Source organism: Littorina saxatilis, linkage group LG7 (genome assembly GCF_037325665.1).
Source record: "Littorina saxatilis isolate snail1 linkage group LG7, US_GU_Lsax_2.0, whole genome shotgun sequence".
Classification (NCBI taxonomy): domain Eukaryota; kingdom Metazoa; phylum Mollusca; class Gastropoda; order Littorinimorpha; family Littorinidae; genus Littorina; species Littorina saxatilis.
The window spans coordinates 12,590,801-12,614,957 of record NC_090251.1 but is presented as its reverse complement, the minus strand read 5'-3'; the positions used below and the strand labels follow the sequence as shown (position 1 = coordinate 12,614,957).

Below are 24,157 nucleotides of genomic sequence, written 5' to 3'. Positions count from 1 at the left end.
CGTTTCACTCCCACACTCTTCGTCATTCTTCTTTCCCGAAAAACGTCACGTCTGTCAGAGGCGTTCTTTTCTCTTCCAGCGTCAAACTGATGAGTTTTTGTGATGTCACTGGTAATAGGAATGACTGAATTTTAGAATTATTTCACACACATAAACACCAACGAAGCTTAAGAATTTTAGAGTTATGTGGTATTTGGCCCCACAATGTTTTTAACAGGAGCGTTCCAGGCCCAGTTTCAGACTCAAGTGACCGCAAATCAAACAGGAAGAGGTAGGTTCCATATTGTCAAACTTAGTGATTTCAGCCACTGAGTGTTTATTGCTAGAATGGCAAGAATCGCTGCGCTCTTCAATCACATATACTTATACAATAACTTTTCTGACGGGATACGGAATGCGGAACGTTTTTGTACATTCTTGTATGTGTAGTCAATCTTCCGAATGTAAATGAATGCATAAGAGAACATGAGGACAAACTTTTCATCAGCGTGCCTTCCTAGAAGTGAAATCTCATTGGTGAAAATGTTGGTCTTCATGTTCTGATGTGTCTTTATTTTGCTGCGTAATCTGTTCAGATCATCACTAGCAGTCATCGATGCATTTCCCACTTGTAAATATAGTATTTTTTTCACTCTTACGGTAAGCACTGTTATATTTCCTATTGATGTCATCATACCCTAAACCTCTTGAATCTCATAGTCCCAGGGATTTTTTTTGGGGGGGTCATATATATATAAACACATTCCAGTACATGTGGGTTATACACTCAAGTACAGATAAGCATACTTTTCATACAGAAGAAGAAGAAGAAGAAGAAGAAGAAGAAGAAGAAGAAGAAGAAGAAGAAGAAGAAGAAGAAGAAGAAAAAATACTACAGTTTGATTTGTCAACTCATGGTGCCTTTAAATCCTTTGCATAGGCAAGATCACGCCACGCCCCTGAGTTTAAAACTTGCAGCACTAAAGTTAAAATGCTCCTATCAATTGCTGTCAGTTTTGTGACAAAAATAAAGGTTTAAATGCCTCCACGATGTTGATGCGTTTGAAAATTACAATTTGCGTAGTGCGGTGGCGAATAACAAAAAATGCGGTGGCGAGTTACATCTAACATTGAATTGATGCGGTGGCGAATTACAGAGAGTTGTTGACACTTTTTTTTTATCTGCTTCTTGCAAAGTATATATGGAACTATATACAGAGAAACTACACGTGGAGATTCATAAAACATTAAAGTTATCAGTGAACATGTCCAAGAATAACCAGTAATCTCCGTTTTGTTGCATTTGACGCAGAAACTGAAAATATGCCCAAAACATGGGGAAACGAGAAGAAAAACAGATCGTCACGATCACCAGGGCCATCAAAGCATCAAAAAATATATACAGAAATATAGCTAAGGATATAAGTATGTGAAATGCAACACTTGAGAACATGCTGAGTGCCTAGCATTCTAACAATTTAATATATCATTCGAGAGACCTACCTCGCAGCTTGCCTCTTCGTCGGCGTGAAGCGATAAAAAGTTGCGGTGGCGCAAATGCAGAGTTACACGATCCACGGCGTGTATTCATGTGCTAAAATGTGATTGCTTTGGACTATTGCTAAAATTAGACTCTGCGTACTTTCCAGCTGAAGCAAAAATAGACTACACCTCAAAAGTGCAGTTGCATGGAGGGTAAAATGCGTTACCGGCCCAACAACAGCTAGCAAGCAGTCACGTCGACAGTCGATAACCACTTGCCCTAATGCTTCCTGGTTGGCGACCGCACGGTACAGGTAAACACCAAAGAATGTTAATTTCTTGTTTTACAAACTTAATAGGCGTACAGCGATAAGATGAGATTCACAATCTTTTTGCACATCTTGCCAATGGAGAATTTTTACTCGGTGTGAGTTCTGCCTTCCAAAGATCGCATACACCGCTGAGACAGTTCATTGCACAGAGTCGGACAGGCTTGACTGACTGACAGACATATATAATATAGCTTGCTTCTGGAAAACCATTAGGATTCCTTTATCGGTTCAAAATTATGTCAGGAATGCAATCGTCACTATGTTAAAAGGGGGAGGAGGGGGGACTTGGTGTTAATCGACAATCAGTCTGTTGTTCAAAAATCAGTCAGTAGATTAGTTATCTACGCAAAGTCAACGATTTGACAAACACAAGGGAGAGTTAGAGAGAGAGAAAACCGTCCTTTCATTCCTTCCACATCGATTCTGGCGTTATGAACAACTTATTCCGAGTCGGGTTTAGCATAGGAAATAAACTAATTTTATTCCGAAATTTTGACAACACTGTTAGTAAACAAAACTATGCCTGAACAGAAATGACTAGACTATCAAGCGCAAAACAAGAACATCAATCAATCAATCAATCAATGAGTCTTATATCGCGCATATTCCGTGGGTACAGTTCTAGGCGCTCTGCAGTGATGCCGTGTGAGATGAAATTTTATACGGCCAGTAGATTGCAGCCATTTCGGCGCATATTTACCTTTCACGGCCTATTATTCCAAGTCACACGGGTATAGGTAGACAATTATTAACTGTGCCTAAGCAATTTTGCCAGGAAAGACCCTTTTGTCAATCGTGGGATCTTTAACGTGCACACCCAATGTAGTGTACACGGGGGGAGGGTTCGGACACCGAAGAGAGTCTGCACACAAAGTTGACTCTGAAATAAATTTCCGCCGAACCTGGGATCGAACTCACGCTGACAGCGGCCAACTGAATACAAATCCAGCGCGCTACCAACTGAGCTATATCCCCGCCCCAACATGACTAGATCTCGTAGCGGGGTTCCCAAATTAGAGTTTGGATCAATAGCTTATTTCGCCTTAGTGTGTGTGTGTGTGTGTGTGTGTGTGTGTGTGTGTGTGTGTGTGTGTGTGTGTGTGTGTGTGTGTGTGTGTGTGTGTGTTTGTGTGTGTGTTTCTGCGTGTGAAAATAAAGTGCATTCAAAGTTTGCTGAGGCACATAGGTTGAATACAGTGTGTGTAGTCTATACACTAAAAGAGCAGTCGTCTTCGGTTCAGGTGTTGTTTCTGCAAATTAAGGCCTGCTTGTATGATGGACAACTTGTTGCTTTTTAAATTCGCTCGCAGGTCAATCAGTATTTTAAAAATAAACTCGTGTAAATCTGGTAAAGCAAGCCATGTAGTATTCTCTATTTTTTAATTTATTTTTTTTAGATAATAAAGGTCTATCTGTGGCCATGTATAATGATGATAATTACTTTGATATCAGAAGGCTATATAAAAAAACTCAGTGCTATCTATTTCTGTGTGTCAAATTATGATGAGTACAAATTCCATTCAAAATGTTTTGATACGTTCCTCATTAGAATCGGTTTTTGTGTTTTTAAAGCCATTTGATCACCATTCTTGTGTAATTTGATAGGCCTATATATTCTTTTTGATGTTTTTTTGCGTGAGTTTGTTCGAACAAGAGAACATTTTTGATCAGCCATCGTACATGTATCTCCCGGCAAGTTTTGGAATTTCCAGTTTAAAAGGGTTTCAATCAGGACATGTGATAGGCGTGAACTATCCGCGTAACATATGAAAACGAGCGTTAACTGATTGAAGGATGAAAGTCCGTGAATCAAGACGTTGTCCCTCATACACAGTTTTCCCCTCATTGGGTGACACACTGTCAACAAATAATCTTTTAGTTTCCGAGACGTGACTTATCATTCTACAACTGATTGTGATATGCGTTTATTCCATACAACAACAATATTTCCTTCGTGGTTTGCTTGCAGAATTCTGTGAGAGAGGAACATTTTGTGCAATAAACGCATCCTTTGAACACTGACCAAAATATCCTTATTCTGTATAGTAAAGGAACTGCTCAAGCAAAGGGTTTAGTACCTATTAAACGCCCACCCTCAACTTTCGGACAAAATTGAGGGGTGGGGGGAATGGGGGGCGGGCGTATACAATGTAGTTTACGGTATATTTTAATGTAATATTAATGTTGTAGTGTTTCGTTTGTCTTGAAGTTAATACACAGCAGCTTAAATACCTGTATTTGAGATAATTAAGTACAATTGATATTATTTGATTTGATACACAGCCTGGCTGCACTCTTAAACGGATCTTGTATTACTGTTGTAGAAAACGAGCTTTGTGGTGAAGCGTTAAAATAAGAAATTATTGTTGGCGATCTTTAGCAGTTCAGGGCATGTCATCATCAGATAGTGTGAAGAACAGGGGAAGTTGGTCCAAGAGACCTAAACCTTGCAAGTAAATCGTACAGTGCATTACGAAAACAAGCGGCAGTTCTCTTGATGTTTTTCATTAACATGTATAAGGTGTCATAGACACCGGGGTTGACACTAGCATCCTTGAGATCTTGTGCACGCACTCTGTTCAAATTTCCTGAAGCCAATGGAGATTTCATCTGCATGTAAATTGAAGCAACTTAGTTTAGCTGAAATGTATCAAACGCTACAGCGGACTGAAGGAGATACATCGTATCTGTAAGTTCGAAATCTATCTATGTTGAACCGTCTTTTTTGCAAATACATGGACTGTGAAATGTGTGTAGGCCTTAGATGATTAAAAGCATTCTAGCCATCTGGAAAAAGCCAAGAAAATGCAATTTCTTCTCCATTTTCAGTTACAGAAATGGGACATGCAGGGATTCAAAATGTCAAAACCTTGCAGAAATGTTCAACATTATAAATCGAAACTGAAATACTGGACACTTTAAAAGAAATTTGGTGCACAAAATTGTTTTTTTGATTACGAATTATTGTGTGCAACTTTCTTCATAACTTTCTTTCATGAAGTGTACGTATTTTTTTTCTAGAAATAGGCGCGTTCCCTGTTTTGAGCAAACACTGTTTTCATGGTGCACTAACCTGTGCTTTAAAAAAGATGCAAATAATACACAACGGCCATAACTTCTCTTTATTTCAATGAATTTCAACTTTAAATACAGCGATTTAAAGTGCAGATTAAAAACAATCATTATATGAAGAATTAAAAAAAAAGTTGGTTTGATCTATTATAAGCATCTTACGATACAATTTTGACACACGCTATGAATATGATTCAAAATTAACACATACAAAACCAGTCAACTGGCACTTCATAATCATTAACGAATACGAAAACATAAAAAACAAGTCGCGTAAGGCGAAATTACTACATTTAGTCAAGCTGTGGAACTCACAGAATGAAACTGAACGCACTGCATTTTTTCACAATGACCGTAGTCCGCTGTTTGTGCATAACGGAGTGAAACTGACGAGCCTGTTCAGCGCGGTAGCATAGTGGTTTCGCTGTGCTGCATAGCACGCTTTTCTGTATCTCTATTCTTTTCAACTTTCTGAGCTTGTTTTGAATCCAAACATATCATATCTATATGTTTTTTGAATCAGAAACCGACAAGGAAAACGATGAAATTGTTTTTAAATCGATTTCAAAAATTTAATTTTAATCATAATTTTTATATTTTTAATTTTCAGAGCTTGTTTTTAATCGAAATATAACATATGTATATGTTTTTGGAATCAGGAAATGACGTAGAATAAGATGAACGTAAATTTGGATCGTTTTATATAAAATATATTATTACAATTTTCAGATTTTTAATGACAAAAGTCATCAATCAATTTTTAAGCCACCAAGCTTAAATGCAATACCGAAGTCCGGCCTTTGTAGAAGATTGCTTTACAAAAATTTCAATCAATTTGATTGAAAAATGAGGGTGTGACAGTGCCGCCTCAACTTTTACAAAAAGCCGGATATGACGTCATCAAAAGTATTTATCGAAAAAAATAAAACATTTTCCGGGGATATCATTCCCAGGAACTCTCATGTCAAATTTCATAAAGATCGGTCCGGTAGTTTGGTCTGAATCGCTCTACACACACACACACACACACACACACACACACACACACACACACACACAAAACACACACACACACACACACACACAGGGCCGGACCCAGGGAGGGGTTCCAGGGGTTCCGGAACCCCACCCCTGGAAAAAGCATGTACCTTGCTTTGAGTGGGTTTTTTTTTTACTAGTTTTAGCACCAAAACAATGCTGCTCTTAACAAAAATTTTCCGGGGGAGCATGCCCCCGGACCCCCCTAGTTCGCGCGCCTGCAAAGCCACTTCGCTGATTTTCCCCCCCCAAAAAAAGGAGGAACCCCCCCCCTTACAACTCATTTGGTCCGGCCCTGCACACACACACACACATACACCACGACCCTCGTCTCGATTCCCCCTCTATGTTAAAACATTTAGTCAAAACTTGACTAAATGTAATGAAGTTCATTGTGCGTCTCGAACCTGGGACTATTGGGTCCGAAGCGCAATGTTATATCCGTTACACCACGAAGGCTTCTTATTCATATGAAGAATTTAAGAAGATAAACCCTGCCAACATTAGCGCAGGAGCATAGAGCAACGCCAGTCCCACAACATTGTACACGCAAATAAATGATCTCATGGCCCTGGACAAACGGTTTTTTACAATTTACCCCATAAAACCTCGTTGACATTGAGTTTCATAATTTACTTTAACTCAGCAGTAACAACAATGTCAGTGAATTAACTTTGGCAGTGAGCGCGTGCGAAGCCAGTTTATTGAATTGGTACAACAGCCTGCTCTACACAACTTTGCAACGAGAAAGAGCTTGTGACTGAGTTCCCCATCCAGTGAACTAGGTCAGGTCAATCTGACCCCTCGTATTAATCGTGGGATTGAGTAACGTTGCGACTTGTCACGTAGGCCACCTCCAGTTATACGCTTTTTAAGGAAACGCAATGATATGAACCTCAATTGAAAACGTCTTTCAAAACAGCTGACAGAGATTAAACAAGTCGCGTAAGGCGAAAATACAATATTTAGTCAAGTAGCTGTCGAACTCACAGAATGAAACTGAACGCAATGCACGCTAAGAAGGATAGCACGCTTTTCTGTACCTCTCTTTGTTTTAACTTTCTGAGCGTGTTTTTAATCCAAACATATCATATCTATATGTTTTTGGAATCAGGAACCGACAAGGAATAAGATGAAAGTGTTTTTAAATTGATTTGGACAATTTAATTTTGATAATAATTTTTATATATTTAATTTTCAGAGCTTGTTTTTAATCCGAATATAACATATTTATATGTTTTTGGAATCAGCAAATGATGGAGATAAAGATAAACGTAAATTTGGATCGTTTTATAAATTTTTATTTTTTTTTACAATTTTCAGATTTTTAATGACCAAAGTCATTAATTAATTTTTAAGCCACCAAGCTGAAATGCAATACCGAACCCCGGGCTTCGTCGAAGATTACTTGACCAAAATTTCAACCAATTTGAAAAATGAGGGCGTGACAGTGCCGCCTCAACTTTCACGAAAAGCCGGATATGACGTCATCAAAGACATTTATCAAAAAAATGAAAAAAACGTTCGGGGATTTCATACCCAGGAACTCTCATGTCAAATTTCATAAAGATCGGTCCAGTAGTTTAGTCTGAATCGCTCTACACACACACACACACACACACACACACACGCACACACACACACACACACACACACACATACACCACGACCCTCGTTTCGATTCCCCCTCGATGTTAAAATATTTAGTCAAAACTTGACTAAATATAAAAACAAAATCTTAACATTATACAAATTGCTCACTGCAAATTATTCCTTCTTTGCTGAATTGTCACGTTCCGCAGGCTTTGGTTAAAAATGGCAGAAACCATCCAAGAAGCAAAGAAAATGACATCACGTGAAGCATCCTCCGTGGAAGAGTCCACAACGTCAGACTCAACTCTGGACAATGACGTCACTATGAAAGACGAGGGGTATCCATTTCACAAGGGAAGACAGCAACCTAGAAAATCAAGACGTTCAGGTATGTGCTGAAATGCAAGGAATATAGTTTCGTTCGCATGTAATCAATTAAGTCTTTATTGAAATTGATTGAAGTATGGTACATACATACTCTTCTCCATTAAAATGCACATTTCTCAAGCAAAAATATAGTGATGAGGTTTCAAACAAAAACAGTCAACTTCTCAGGTCAGTTTAATAAATTCCACTGCGCAAGCCAATTATTGTGGCAAATTTTGCACCCTAAGTAAAACAATAATCCCCGTGTCATTTCATTATAACTGTTTATGTCTATAAAGGGGGCACGCCTACCCGAATGATCGTGCAACATTGTTATAAAATCATAAACTTGCCTTTTTTATGATAATAGGTATACCTGTATGAAATTGAATGTTCTTTTTCATGGAATTTGTTAAAAATGTTTTAACCGTAATATATGTGCAGAACATTAATTATCTAATGAAATACAGGTGTTAAAAGGTGGCAACATTTCCTACACGTTTTTACTCGATATTTCCGACACTGTCCAAGATATCTACACAATTTTGCATACTGTTTCTGGGCATTAGTGGCTGGCTTATGAAGCTCCAGATTTGGTATTGCTTTAGTTTTCTTGAAATTATGAAGTTTTGTTCTTTGCAAATATACTTTGAAAATCAGTATTTCAGGAAAAATGACTGCTTTAAAATTATATGAACACAACAAAGTTGCCTGAGGTTCAGAAGCCAGCTACTACAGTGTTTATCATGACCACCAAATATCAGAAACCATGCTAGAGGTGTTGTCAATATTGTGTCAAAAAGTAAGTGTAAGAAATGTTGCCACCTTTTACCAATAAATTTCCATGAATAAGAGCATTCAATTTCACACAGGTATACCAATTGTTATTAAAAAAAAAAGAAGGTATTTACAGTGGTTCATGGTTTTATAACGATATTTCACGATCATTCAGGTAGGTGTGCCCCCTTAAAGCTATCTGGCACACCTTTCGGATCAAAGATTTGTTTACAGGGATCTATAGAGGCTGCCGCTCAAATAAGGGTGCCCTTCAAATCGACCTGTCAAAAACGTTAGGTACCATTTAACAAAATCGATGACAATTCATGATAGGTACTATATGGCATCTTTTTGATACAGGAGAATGTCCAACCGATAAGCTACTTGAACAAGAAATTGTGATTAGCTGACATGCGTATTAATTTTCTTGTGTTTGTTCATGGTGGTGGTGGTGATGATGTTGGCGGTGGTGGTACAGTGTTTTCCTCTTCTGCTTTCATGGGTTGAAACTCCCTCGTTCACTCGTGTGTGTTTTTTCGTGTTTGACAGTTTTTACTCCGCCATTTAGGCAGCCATACGCCGCTTTCGGGGGAAGTATGCTGGGTATCTTCGTGTTTCTATAGCCAACCGAACTCTGACATGGATTACAGGATCTTTTCCTTGCGCATTTGGTCTTGTACTTGCGTGTACGAACGAAGGGGGATAAGGCACTACCAGGTCTGTACATAAGTTGACCTTGGAGATTTGGAGAAGGAAAAAACCTCCAACCTTAACCCACCAGGCGCGACCGGGATTCGAACCAATAACCTTCTGCTTGGGAGACCGGAGTCTTATCCCCACGGCCACTACGCCTGTCGTGCAGTGTTTGTAAGTGTCTTTGTTTTGTTTTCCTGTTTCATTCGCTCGGCTTCCTGGTGTTTTGAGTAGCTGACATGCGTTTTTGTTTTGTTCTGCCATTTTTATTGATGCAGGTGTCGTTCATATGGGCGGTGGAATACAGAACCAGAAACAATGTGGTCAACTTTCACCTTGGTCTCCCAGCAGCAGTTCATCTGGCAAATCTGGAGGTTCAGGTATGTTCCGAAATGCAAGGAATATGGTTACGTTTGCATGCAATCAAGTCATATTTGTATTAATATTTATGCCTGTACAAACGAAATGGGATAAGGTCTGCACATAAGTTGACATTGGAAATTCGTAAAAAAACAAACTCCAACCTTAACTCACCAGGCGCGGCCATGATTCGAACCCACGACCTTCCGCTTGGGAGGCCGGCGTCTTATACACTAGGAACTCTGACATGGATTACAGGATCTTTTCCGTGCGCACTTGGTCTTGTGCTTGCGTGTACAAACGAAGGGGGATAAAGCACTACCAGGTCTGCACATAAGTTGATTTTGGAGATTCTGACAAATCTCCACCCTTAACCCACCAGGCGCGGCCGTGATTCGAACCCACGACCGTACGCTTGGGAGACCGGCGTCTTACCCCCTACGCCTGTCGTACAGTGTTTAAACTGTCTTTGTTTTGTTTTCCTACTCCCGTGTTCTTTTGTTTTTTCAAGCCCTGAGACTTTGTCGTAAGTTTGTGATCTTTATCGTGCACACGGGGTTCTTTTCACACCCAGAAAGGTCTGCTCATACGTGACCCTCTGACATTAATTACGGATTTAAAAGGTATCCACAAATCTGTGTTAAAGTCTTTGTTTTTACACATACTGAAGCATATCCTTTGCTTGGTGTACTTGTGTCAAAAAGCTTTCAGATAACTTTTGAAACTTTCTGCAAGGGGTTCAACTTCACTACAGACATGGATGTATATGTCAGATTTCTGACCATAGTACAGGCGCTGCTGGGCTTTCCTAACCATAGCATCGGTGTGTGTGTGTGTGTGTGTGTGTGTGTGTGTGTGTGTGTGTGTGTGTGTGTGTGTGTGTGTGTGTGTGTGCGTGCGTACGTGCGTACGTGCGTGCGTACGTGCGAGTGTGTTACCCACAATTCTGTCATGTGTAGGTAAATATATATACAACGGAAGCCCCCCCCCCCCCCCCATGATGACTAACCGTCGCGTCGCATTTACATAATAGGTACCAGTTGGGATCTTTTAAACAGGGGATAAGATACATAGACCCGAGTGTTTTGAGTAGCTGACATGTGTATTTCTTTTGTTTTGCCATTTCTATTGATGCAGGTGTCGTTCATATGAGCGGTGGAATACACGACGAGGGTGGACAGAAACATGGTCAACTTTCATTCGGGTCTCTCAGCAGCATTTTAGGTATGTTCTGAAATGTAAGGAATATGGTTTAGTTCGCATGCAATCAAATCATATTTGTATTTATATTTATGCGTGTAAAAAACTTAACTCACCAGGCGCGGCCATGATTCGAACCTACGACCTTCCGCTTGGGAGGCCGGCGTCTTATACACAAGGAACTCTGACAGGGATTACAGGGTCTTTTCCGTGCGCACTTCGTGTGTGTGTGTGTGTGTGTGTGTGTGAGTGTGTGTGTGTGTGTGTGTGTGTGTGTGTGTGAGTGTGTATGTGTGTGTGTGTGTGTGCGTGCGTGCGTGCGCGTGCGTGCGCGTGCGTGCGTGCGTGCGTGCGTAAGTACGTGCGTGCGTGTGCGTACGTGCGTGCGTGCGTGCGTGTGTGTACGTGTTACCTACAATTCTGTCATGTGTAGGTAATTTACGACGCAAGCCCTTTCCAGGATGACTCACCGTCGCATCGCATTAACATGATAGATACCACTTGAGATCTTTTAAACAGGGGATAAAGTCCACGATACATAGAACAGAGTGTTTTGAGTAGCTGACATACGTATTTCTTGTGTTTTACCATTTCTACTGCGAGTTCAAACGCATGTGGACAAAGGCGCGTGCCTTGTTCTTAGAACATGAACGTGACCATGTTAGATAGTGAAAATGCTTCATGTCCTACAGGCTAAATATTTCGCCTCTAAAGGACTAGATATGGGTTAAATGATAATTCGAGTTTTACGCTCTCACGACTTTTGAAGATATCTCGATACACAAGTGTATGCGTGTTTAGGTGTTATCAGCCATCTGTACTGATGGCAGAATGACCGAGCTTTTTTACGTGCCACTGTGGTGACACGGGGGTGGGACATGTCTACCGTCTCTGGGTCTGCACATAAAGTTGACCCGTGTCCATCCGGTGTAACACGACATTTTTACTCTACGAAAAATTTACTCCTGAGTAAACATTTTGTACGAAATTCTTACTTCGAGTACACCTTTCGTACGAGAAAAGAACTACCCAAGGTACGAAAAAATTACTCCTTCCACGACATTTTGACTCCCCACATTTTTTTACTCGTACGCGAAAATGGGATGGGGGCGAAGGGATAATGCCAATATGTGATCTTGCGCAAACAAATGTCGCGCAAACAAATGTCGCGCAACCCCCCCTCCACCCTTTCCAGCACCAAGACTAACAGGGGACAGGGGAGTACAAGTTGTACACCTGGCGTGGGCATTAAATTGCTCGTGTTAGGGTGGAATAATGTATTCGTTGTTTATTCGTCAGGGGAGTAACATTTTCGACCGAAATGTTGACTCGGAACACACCTGTCGTTGGAAGTAATTTTCTCGTGTTATGGGGGAGTAGTTTTTTTCGTAAAGGTAGTAAAAGTTTCGAACGAAATTTTTACTCCGGCCCGGAGTCGAACTTGCGACCTTAGGATCGCAAGTCCAGTGCTCTACCAACTGAGCTAACCATGTTAACGTACATGAGAGTTTTTATTTCCATGTGAGATACTCCTGTATACGTTAGTTTAATGTGTCAATTTCATGTGTCAACTTAGTTATGGAACTATTATTTCACCTGCCTGGTCAAAGTTATGTGTCTCCCATTGATAACGTCATGTTTTCGAAATAAAGACAATAAAGACATGTTACTGATGTTACTTTCTTGTCGAGTTACAGTTTTATAACTGTCAAGAGATAATATGGAACAAAGGCCCCTAACAGATCGCTTCCAAAGTTATACCGTACAATTTTGCGTTACAACTAATGCTACCGTGCGGGAGTACTGTCTTTTATTTGCAAAACTAAGTGTATTAGAAGCTTATTAAAATTCTTTTTGTAAACTAGGCCCAAAAAAGTGCGATCTTTGTGATGGTTTGGTTACTTCCCTTGATACGACGACGACGTGCAGTGACGTTTGAATTTTCTCCATTTAATGTTTATTGCAGGCACCTCGACTAAGGCGTAAACTGTTTTCAGACACAGTGCGTAGCATACACCTTCATTGGTTTTGTTCAGGTTATAGGTGTGGCCAGGTCCAACACGATGTGTTACAGTCACCGGACCACAACACTGTGCACGTCATCTACGGTCACACCAGCGGACACTTTGTACACAGCGAGCTGACTGAGGAGCTGAAGACACGCACTGGACTGCAGCTGGTGCCGCCACAGAGTCATGTAGCTACGTCATCATTCACAGCAGACAGTGTCCTAATTGTCATTGTAGACAGTCATTACTCAGTGACTGACAGGTTTTTACGTGAGGCTGTGGAGACATCAGGACACCCAGACACCCACACATTATTTATACATAAGGGGTATTACCGTTCTGGCTGGGTTGAAGAAAATCTACCCCGCTGTACTGTGATGGTATATCCTGGGCCTGAGATGGACCACTCTTTATATGTCCTTCCCAGACAGTCCTCAGTGTCCGCTGGCGCTTTCACAGGGCCCAAGGATGTACGGACCTTATTCTGGGACAACGTGTCGACCATGATAGGTACGCTCATACGGTTTGTTTCTATCATTGGAGAATAACAAGCATACACATACTTGCAAGCAAGCTGGCTGTCGTTTTCCTTGTGTTTACTTGTTTCTCCTCCTTTCTCTCTCCCTCTGTATATTTATATTTCTTCCTGTTTTCTCTCGCTCGCTGTCTTTCTCTCTCTCTCTCTCTCTCTCTCTCTCTCTCTCTCTCTCTCTCTCCCTCTTTCTATGTCTGTTTGTCAGTCAGCCTGTATGTCAGTCTGTCTGCCTGTCTCCCTCTCTCCCTCTCTTTATCTCTCTCTCTCTCTCTCTCTCTCTCTCTCTCTCTCTCTCTCTCTCTCTCTCTCTCTCTTCATGACTTTCAATCTAAATTCAGAAAGGTGGTCAGTCAGGTTACTTCTAAGTCAGTACATACCTGAGACCTAATTTGTTTTTGTCCAGGTGATCCACACATGGACCCCACACACCGTGCCATGCTGAACGAGTTTGGCCTGGTTCATCACGCTGTGTTACAGTCACCGGACCACAACACTGTGCACGTCATCTACGGTCACACCAACAGAGACTTTGTACACAGCGAGCTGACTGAGGAGCTGAAGACACGCACTGGACTGCAGCTGGTGCCGCCACAGAGTCGTGTAGCTACGTCATCATCCACAGCAGACAGTGTCCTCATCGTCATCGTAGACAGTCACGACTCAGTGACTGACAGGTTGTTACGTCAGGCTGTGGAGACATCAGGACACACAGACTCCCACACGCTGTTCATACAGACGGGGTATCGCCGTCCTGACTGGTTTGAAGAAAAGCTTCCCCGCTTTCTGATGATATATCCTGGCGCTTCCACTGAGCGCAAGGATGTACGGACCTTCTGGGACAACGTGTCCACCATGATAGGTACGCTCTTATATTTTGTTCGTATCAAATAGAGACAAACAAGCCTACACATACTTGTAAGCTAGCTCGCTGTCTGTTACAGTTGTTGTTTTTGGTGTTCATTGAATTCATCACTCTCCCTCCTTTTGTCCTCCCTCCCTCTGTTTGTATCGGTCTTTCTTTTTGTATCTCTTTCTTTCTCTTACACTTTTACTCTCTCTGTCTATGTCTATTTGTCAGTCATTCTGTAAATACGTTCTTCTGTCTTCCCCCCCCCCCCCCCCCATCTGTCTCTGTCGCTATCTCTGTCTGTCTGTCTCTCTCTCTCTCTCTCTCTCTCTCTCTCTCTCTCTCTCTCTCTCTCTCTCTCTCTCTCTCTCTCTCTCTCTCTCTCTCTCTCTCTGTAAACTCTGCAGTCAGATGTGTAAAATACTGGTTTACGTTGCTGAAGCAACCTGATTCAAAGTATTCCATGATTGCAGAAAAAGCTTTGTGTAATTTAGCCCACCAGGGCACACATTCGGGGTTTCACGTGTGCAAAGTCTTTTATGATGTAATGGTTTTGCTGCTGTGTTGATGTGCGGAATGGTTGGGAATGAGAAGTGTTTCTTACGGGAGTTAAAAGACGATTACAAGACTGTTTTATGTTGTTGTCTAGCATACACATACTTTAAAGCACGCTCGCTATCGTTCACGTTTAAAAAAATCATTTTGTGGTGAAGAAACTCGTTAGTTGTTACATTCTTTTGAGCACTTCCCTACCCCCGTTCTACCCCTTTCTCTCTCTCTCTGTACATTTCTTTCTTCCTGTGTCTCTCGCTCGCTGTCTTTCTCTCTCTTTTACTCTCTAAAAAGTGAATTATAAATATAATATGATTATTAAAATTACCGTAAAGGAAGTTTTTTTGGGCGTATTTGAAAAATTCACAAAGTTCCAAGGCACTAATAAGTTATGTGAATTATTTGATTGTGATAGCCAAAATGTGTGTTGGTATTTATAGTTATCCCATGACCTGCCTCTTTGTCTCTGTTAGCTGAGGAGGGGATTATTCTGGATTATCCATCACAACCATATGAATTATCCATCACAACCGAGTCTCGATCTCACCTGTCATTGGTCATTGTCTTTGATCTCAGAGTACAACTGAATAATTTATAGAGGTCATCTGCATATTTATCGTTAACTCGGGACTACTTTTTTTCAGCAAAACGATTGAGATATTCTGCGGTATAAAAGTCGAACTGACGTTTGGCTAACGATCTACAAACATTATCATTGAAGAAATAAAGAAAACAACAAAGAATGTACATAATCTGTTTGGGTGAATAGAGCTGAGTGAAGATTATGAGTTGTCCGACGCGGTGAGACTGAGAGAGAGAGCGACAGAGACACACAGTGATTCAAGGCGCACAACTCTAGTAAAGTTGTCGTAACGAGGTACGCTTCATGGGCAACCGCTTAGATCAATCCCAAGAGCATCCTGATTCAAAATCTTGAGCGACAAAATAAAACTTACACTAAAACAGTATGCTTATACTTTTGTTCATTTGTTATCGCTTTTAGAGCATTGATTGCTAAATATGGTTCAACAGAACAGGGCTGTCTCATCAGTCGTCTGCTACAGATCTGTCGTCTGCTGCAGGATCTGTCGTTTGCTATACATCTTCGGCTCAAGTTGACCAGCATGGAAATTGCCATTTTCAAAGTTGGTGATACTGTTAGAATAAAAGGTGGCGAAGAAGGTCGGATCTTGGACATACAGAGACCACTAGGCTACATGCGTTGCCGCATAAAAACAACTCGACAGTGGTACGCCGTTTTCCCCCAGACAGATATCTCGCCTAAGACAACGACAGACATCAAGTTAGGCTCACCTAAATCAGTAAGTGACGATTGAAGAAGTAAGTAATACAAATTTGAACACTGAAGCACAAAGGCTCGAATAAGCACAAACTCAGCAATCATCTTCATCGCTTGTAAAATCACACACGCGGTCTTTCGAATCCCGCTGAACTCAGGTCAAAAATGAGTTACTTCCCTTCGGGTATCATTCTCTCCCGTCGCTAGCTGTGAAGCGAAGATTATCAGAATGCGGTCTTTCGCAGTTTTGACGAATGCCAGCTCGGGTAACCGACTGAAACCGGCCGGTAACTGCACAGTATCAAATGCATTCAACGGCACAATCCTGGAAACAAAAAGACAAAAGGGGACTCGTTTCGCACATGAATATCATGACACGAGTTTTGGTGGCAGAAGGTATGATGATCAGTAAACAGGCACTCGCAGAGTTTGTGTCAAAAAGTTCGGTTTTTTAATGAAAACGTCGGAGTAATGGGATAAACAGCTTACACACCTCGTCCTGAATATCGTGCATATTTTCCCTCGGGTCGATTTACAGGTATTACCTCGCCAGAGGCTCGGTAATACCTGAAAATCGACCCTAGGGAAAATATGCACGATATTCAGAACTCGGAGTGTGTAACCTATATATATGGCTCCCCTCTGGATATTGTATGCATTTTTGAGAGGGAATTGTTATATAGAAAAGTTGCTTAAAATACATTTAGATATAGTAATGTTAATGTTATAGTAAAAACATTACTTAATAAAAAAATTTAAAAAAAAATTTAAAAAAATCAATGAAGAAGGATGCTCCCCGCCAACAACAAAAAAATAAAAATTAAAAAAAATTAAAAAAAAGGCAAAAAAAAGGGTTGAAGCATGCAACTGAGATTTAAAAAAAAAGAGAAAAAAAAAAAAAGGTTCTTCTGAGTCAGAACATACATTAGACCTGATTTGTTTTTATCAGGTGATCCACACATGGACCCCACACTCCGTGCTATGCTAAACGAGTTTGGCCTGGTTCAACACGCTGAACTACAGTCTCTCAGTATATCTGTGTCAAGTCTATCTGTTTGTCTGTTTGTCCCTCCCTCTCTTTTTATATTTAGTCAAGTTTTGACTAAATATTTTAACATCGAGGGGGAATCGAAACGAGGGTCGTGGTGTATGTGCGTGTGTCTGTGTGTCTGTGTGTCTGTGTGTGTGTAGAGCGATTCAGACTAAACTACTGGGCCGATCTTTATGAAATTTGACATGAGAGTTCCTGGGTATGAAATCCCCGAACGTTTTTTTCATTTTTTTGATAAATGTCTTTGATGACGTCATATCCGGCTTTTCGTGAAAGTTGAGGCGGCACTGTCACGCCCTCATTTTTCAACCAAATTGGTTGAAATTTTGGTCAAGTAATCTTCGACGAAGCCCGGGGTTCGGTATTGCATTTCAGCTTGGTGGCTTAAAAATTAATTAATGACTTAGGTCATTAAAAATCTGAAAATTGTAAAAAAAAATAAAAATTTATAAAACGATCCAAATTTACGTTTATCTTATTCTCCATCATTTGCTGATTCCAAAAACATAAATATGTTATATTTGGATTAAAAACAAGCTCTGAAAATTAAATATATAAAAATTATTATCAAAATTAAATTTTCCAAATCAATTTAAAAACACTTTCATCTTATTCCTTGTCGGTTCCTGATTCCAAAAACATATAGATATGATATGTTTGGATTAAAAACACGCTCAGAAAGTTAAAACAAAGAGAGGTACAGAAAAGCGTGCTATCCTTCTTGGCGCAACTACTACCCCGCTCTTCTTGTCAATTTCACTGCCTTTGCCATGAGCGGTGGCCTGACGATGCTACGAGTAAAATGGCATTGCGTTTCATTCTGTGAGTTCGACAGCTACTTGACTAAATATTGTATTTTCGCCTTACGCGACTTGTTCTTTTCATGTCTCTCTCACTCTTAATTTTCATAATCTGGATGCAGCCACGTCAATAGGTCTGAAAGTACTCTCAAAATCAGAACGTAGCTAAGGGATGTTTTGTCAGGTTCTTTGTAAGTCGATCTGTACACATCTGAGACATGATTTGTTTCGTTCAGGTGCTTCATATATGGACCCAACAGATCGTGCCATATTGAATGAGTTTGGCCTGGTTCAACACGACGTGTTACAGTCACCGGACCACAACACTGTGCACGTTATCTACAGTAACGACACCAAACGCTCCATACACAGCGAGCTGATTGAGGAGCTGAAGACACGAACTGGACTGCAGCTGGTGCCTCCACAGAGTCGTGTAGCTACGTCTTCATCCACAGCAGACAGTTTCCTCATCGTCATGGTAGACCGTCACGACTCAGTGACTGACAGGTTGTTACGTGAGGCTGTGGAGACATCAGGACACACAGACTCCCACACGCTGTTCATACAGACGGGGTATCGCCGTCCTGACTGGGTTGAAGAAAAGCTTCCCCGCTTTCTGATGATATATCCTCACACCGACGACCTTTTATATGACGTTTACATACAGTCCTCGATGTCCGCTAGCGCTTCCATTGAGCGCAAGGATGTACGGACCTTATTCTGGGACAACGTGTCCACCATGATAGGTACGCTCTTATGTTTTGTTCGTATCAAATAGAGACAAACAAGCCTACACATACTTGCAAGCTAGCTCGCTGTCTGTTACAGTTGTTGTTTTTGGTGTTCATTGTATTCGTCACTCTCCCTCCTTTTGTCCTCCCCCCCTCTGTCTGTATCGGTCTTTCTTTTTGTATCTCTTTCTTTCTCTTACACTTTTACTCTCTCTGTCTATGTCTATTTGTCAGTCATTCTGTAAATACGTTCGTCTGTCTTTCCCTCCCCCCCCATCTGTCTGTCTCTCTGTCTCTGTCTCTGTCTCTGTCTGTCTCTGTCTCTGTCTCTCTCTCTCTCTCTCTCTCTCTCTCTCTCTCTCTCTCTCTCATTTGATGGAAACTCTGCAGTCAGATGTGTAAAATACTGGTTTACGTTGCTGAAGCAACCTGATTCAAAGTATTCCATGATTGCAGAAAAAGCTTTGTGTAATTTAGCCCACCAGGGCACACATACTGGGTTTCACGTGTGCAAAGTCTTTTATGATGTAATGGTTTTGCTGCTGTGTTGATGTGCGGAATGGTTGGGAATGAGAAGTGTTTCTTACGGGAGTTAAAAGACGATTACAAGACTGTTTTATGTTGTTGTCTAGCATACACATACTTTAAAGCACGCTCGCTATCGTTCACGTTTAAAAAAATCATTTTGTGGTGAAGAAACTCGTTAGTTGTTACATTCTTTTGTGCACTTCCCTACCCCCGTTCTCTCCCTTTCTCTCTCCCTCTGTATATTTCTTTCTTCCTGTATCTCTCGCTCGCTGTCTTTCTCTCTCTTTTACTCTCTCTTTCTCTCTCTCTCCCTCTCTCTCTCTCTCTCTCTTTCTATGTCTGTTTGTCAGTCAGCCTGTATGTCAGTCTGTCTGCTCGTCTCCCTCTCTCTCTCTCTCTCTCTCTCTCTCTCTCTCTCTCTCTCTCTCTCTCTCTCTCTCTCTCTCTCTCTCTCTCTCTCTCTCTCTCTCTCTCTCTCTCTCTCTCTCTCTCTCTCTCTTCATGACTTTCAATCTAAATTCAGAAAGGTGGTCAGTCAGGTTACTTCTAAGTCAGTACATACCTGAGACCTAATTTGTTTTTGTCCAGGTGATCCACACATGGACCCCACACACCGTGCCATTCTGAACGAGTTTGGCCTGGTTCAACACGCTGCGTTTCAGTCACCGGACCACAACACTGTGCACGTCATCTACGGTCACACCAACAGACACTTTGTACACAGCGAGCTGACTGAGGAGCTGAAGACACGCACTGGACTGCAGCTGGTGCCGCCACAGAGTGGTGTAGCTACGTCGTCATTCACAGCAGACAGTGTCCTAATTGTCATCGTAGACAGTAATGACTCAGTGACTGACAGGTGGTTACGTGAGGCTGTGGAGACATCAGGACATACAGACACCCACACGCTGTTCATACAGAAAGGGTATTGCTGTCCTGGCTGGGTTGTAGAAAAGCTTCCACGGTTTCGGATGATATTTCCTGGCGCTTCCACTGGGCGCAAGGATGTACGGACCTTATTCTGGGACAACGTGTCCACCATGATAGGTACGCTCTTATGTTTTGTTCGTATCAAATAGAGACAAACAAGCCTACACATACTTGCAAGCTAGCTCGCTGTCTGTTACAGTTGTTGTTTTTGGTGTTCATTGTATTCGTCACTCTCCCTCCTTTTGTCCTCCCCCCTCTGTTGGTATCGGTCTTTCTTTTTGTATCTCTTTCTTTCTCTTACACTTTTACTCTCTCTGTCTATGTCTATTTGTCAGTCATTCTGTAAATACGTTCGTCTGTCTTTCCCTCTCTCCCCCGCCCCCCATCTGTCTCTCTCTCTCTCTCTGTCTCTCTGTCTCTGTCTCTCTGTCTCTGTCTCTGTCATTCTCTGTAAACTCTGCAGTCAGATGTGTAAAATACTGGTTTACGTTGCTGTTCAAAGCAACCTGATTCAAAGTATTCCATGATTGCAGAAAAAGCTTTGTTTAATTTAGCCCACCAGGGCACACATACTGGGTTTCACGTGTGCAAAGTCTTTTATGATGTAATGGTTTTGCTGCTGTGTTGATGTGCAGAATGGTTGGGAATGAGAAGTGTTTTTTACGGGAGTTAAAAGACGATTACAAGACTGTTTTATGTTGTTGTCTAGCATACACATACTTTAAAGCACGCTCGCTATCGTTCACGTTTTAAAAAATCATTTTGTGGTGAAGAAACTCGTTAGTTGTTACATTCTTTTGTGCACTTCCCTACCCCCGTTCTCCCCCTTTCTCTCTCCCTCTGTATATTTCTTTCTTCCTGTGTCTCTCGCTCGCTGTCTTTCTCTCTCTTTTACTCTCTCTTTCTCTCTCTCTCTCTCTCTCTCTCTCTCTCTCTTTTTTTCTATGTCTGTTTGTCAGTCAGTCTGTATGTCAGTCTCTCTCTCTCTCTCTCTCTCTCTCTCTCTCTCTCTCTCTCTCTCTCTCTCTCTCTCTCTCTCTCTCTCTCTCTCTCTCTCTCTCTCTCTTCATGACTTTCAATCTAAATTCAGAAAAGTGGTCAGTCAGGTTACTTCTAAGTCAGTACATACCTGAGACCTAATTTGTTTTTGTCCAGGTGATGAACACATGGACCCCACACGCCACGCCATTCTGAACGAGTGTGGCCTGGTTCAACACGCTGCGTTACAGTCACCGGACCACAACACTGTGCACGTCATCTATGGTTATAACAACAACCACTTTGTACACAGCGAGCTGACTGAGGAGCTGAAGACACGCACTGGACTGCAGCTGGTGCCGCCACAGAGTCGTGTAGCTACGTCGTCATTCACAGCAGACAGTGTCCTCATCGTCATCGTAGACCGTCACGACTCAGTGACTGACAGGTTTGTACGTCAGGCTGTGGAGACATCAGGACACACCGACTCCCACACGCTGTTCATACAGATGGGGAATTACCGTCCTGACTGGTTTAAAGAAAAGCTTCCCCGTTGTACTATGATGATCTATTATAGCCTTGGGATGCACGGCACTTCATATGCCCGTCTTCTCAGACAGTCCTCAATTTCCGCAGACGCATCCACCGGGCGCAAGGATGTACGGACCTTATTCTGGGACAACGTGTCCACCATGATAGGTACGCTCTTATGTTTTGTTCGTATCAAATAGAGACAAACAAGCCTACACATACTTGCAAGCTAGCTCGCTGTCTGTTACAGTTGTTGTTTTCGGTGTTCATTGTATTTGTCACTCTCCCTCCTTTTGTCCCCCCCGCCCCCTCTGTCTGTATCGGTCTTTCTTTTTGTATCTCTTTCTTTCTCTTACACTTTTACTCTCTCTGTCTATGTCTTTTTGTCAGTCATTCTGTAAATTTATACGTTCGTCTGTCTTCCCCCCCTCCCCCCCCTCTCTCTCTCTCTCTCTCTCTCTCTCTCTCTCTCTCTCTCTCTCTCTCTCTCTCTCTCTCTCTCTCTCTCTCTCTCTATGTAAACTCTGCAGTCAGATGTGTAAAATACTGGTTTACGTTGCTGAAGCAAACTGATTCAAAGTATTCCATGATTGCAGAAAAAGCTTTGTGTAATTTCATTTTTCATTTCATTTCATTTAATTTTCATTTTCATTACTTTATTGTCCCATCGCTGGGAAATTCGGGTCGCTTCCTCCCAGTGGAAAGCTAGCAGCAACGGAGTCGCGCTACCCAGGTGTCTGCGTGTTTAGGAATATTCAGCCACCTGCGCTTATGGCAGAATGGCCAAGGTCTTTTATGTGCCATTGTGGTGACACGGGGGTGGGACATGGCTTCCATCTCTGGGTCTGCACATAAAGTTGACCCGTGTCCGTCCCGGCCCGAATTCGATCCTGCGACCTTCCGATCACAAGTCCAGTGCTCTACCAACTGAGCTACCAGGGCACACATACTGGGTTTCACGTGTGCAAAGTCTTTTATGATGTAATGGTTTTGCTGCTGTGTTGATGTGCGGAATGGTTGGGAATGAGAAGTGTTTCTTACGGGAGTTAAAAGACGATTACAAGACTGTTTTATGTTGTTGTCTAGCATACACATACTTTAAAGCACGCTCGCTATCGTTCACGTTTTAAAAAATCATTTTGTGGTGAAGAAACTCGTTAGTTGTTACATTCTTTTGTGCACTTCCCTACCCCCGTTCTCCCCCTTTCTCTCTCCCTCTGTATATTTATTTCTTCCTGTGTCTCTCGCTCGCTGTCTTTCTCTCTCTTTTACTCTCTCTTTCCCTCTCTCTCTCTCTCTCTCTCTCTCTCTCTCTCTCTCTCTCTCTCTCTCTCTTTCTATGTCTGTTTGTCAGTCAGCCTGTATGTCAGTCTGTCTGCTCGTCTCTCTCTCTCTTTCTCTCTCTCTCTCTCTCTCTCTCTCTCTCTCTCTCTCTCTCTCTCTCTCTCTCTCTCTCTCTCTCTCTCTCTCTCTCTTCATGACTTTCAATCTAAATTCAGAAAGGTGGTCAGTCAGGTTACTTCCAAGTCAGTACATACCTGAGACCTAATTTGTTTTTGTCCAGGTGATCCACACATGGACCCCACACACCGTGCCATGCTGAACGAGTTTGGCCTGGTTCAACACGCTGCGTTTCAGTCACCGGACCACAACACTGTGCACGTCATCTACGGTCACACCAACATATACTTTGTACACAGCGAGCTGAAGACACGCACTGGACTGCAGCTGGTGCCGCCACAGAGCCGTGTAGCTACGTCATCATCCACAGCAGACAGTGTCCTAATTGTCATCGTAGATCGTCATGACTCAGTGACTGACAGGTTGTTAAGTCAGGCTGTGGAGACATCAGGACACCCTGACACCCACACGCTGTTCATACAGATGGGGGATCACTGTCCTGACTGGTTTGAAGAAAAGCTTCCCCGCTGTCCTGTGATGATATATCATGAGCCAGAGACGCACCACCACCCTTCATATGTGACCCTCCACCACGGTATGAGTCACATCTCACATTTTCTATATTTTACATTTTTTTAAAGCGTTTTTTATGCTCTATCCAGTGGTGAAACCCGTTTTAGAAAAGAACAACAACTTTTTGAGTTATAAGCCCGTGACAAAGGTGACCTTCGAAAAGACGGTTCTGAGAAAAACAGCCCCAAACAACTTTGACTTTCCTCAGAACCTTTTCCTTAGCAACCAGCCCTCAATTTCCTTACAAATGTTTGCACACATCAGGCAGTGCATAAACTAGCATGTCGAGCAATTTTGTCCCCCAAAATATTATTTAGAGAAATATAAGCTTTGAAATATGTGTGAAAATGTGCAATTTGAAAAAAGGAACGCAGGATTAGGCAAAGTATGTCAGTTTATTGTTTCAAATTAATCATTAACAAATCTTGATATGTTCTTTCACAGAGACATGCTACACTATAAAATACATAAGACCATCATAGTTATGCATTTATTTTGA

General features: G+C 41.8%; 2 protein-coding genes across 4 annotated transcripts in view; both read left to right on the top strand.

Moving 5' to 3' along the window:
- LOC138970706 (uncharacterized) overlaps positions 1-24,157 on the top strand; it is a 112,892-nt gene that overhangs the window by 48,265 nt on the left and 40,470 nt on the right. The gene's annotated exons all lie outside the window — the stretch shown is intronic.
- Positions 1,711-13,474, top strand: LOC138970711 (uncharacterized). The gene is made up of 5 exons (XM_070343198.1): positions 1,711-1,775; positions 7,706-7,884; positions 9,611-9,712; positions 10,830-10,916; positions 12,929-13,474. The coding sequence occupies exons 2-5, from the start codon at positions 7,719-7,721 to the stop codon at positions 13,447-13,449; spliced, it is 876 nt and encodes a 291-aa protein (XP_070199299.1). The 5' UTR covers positions 1,711-1,775; positions 7,706-7,718; the 3' UTR covers positions 13,450-13,474.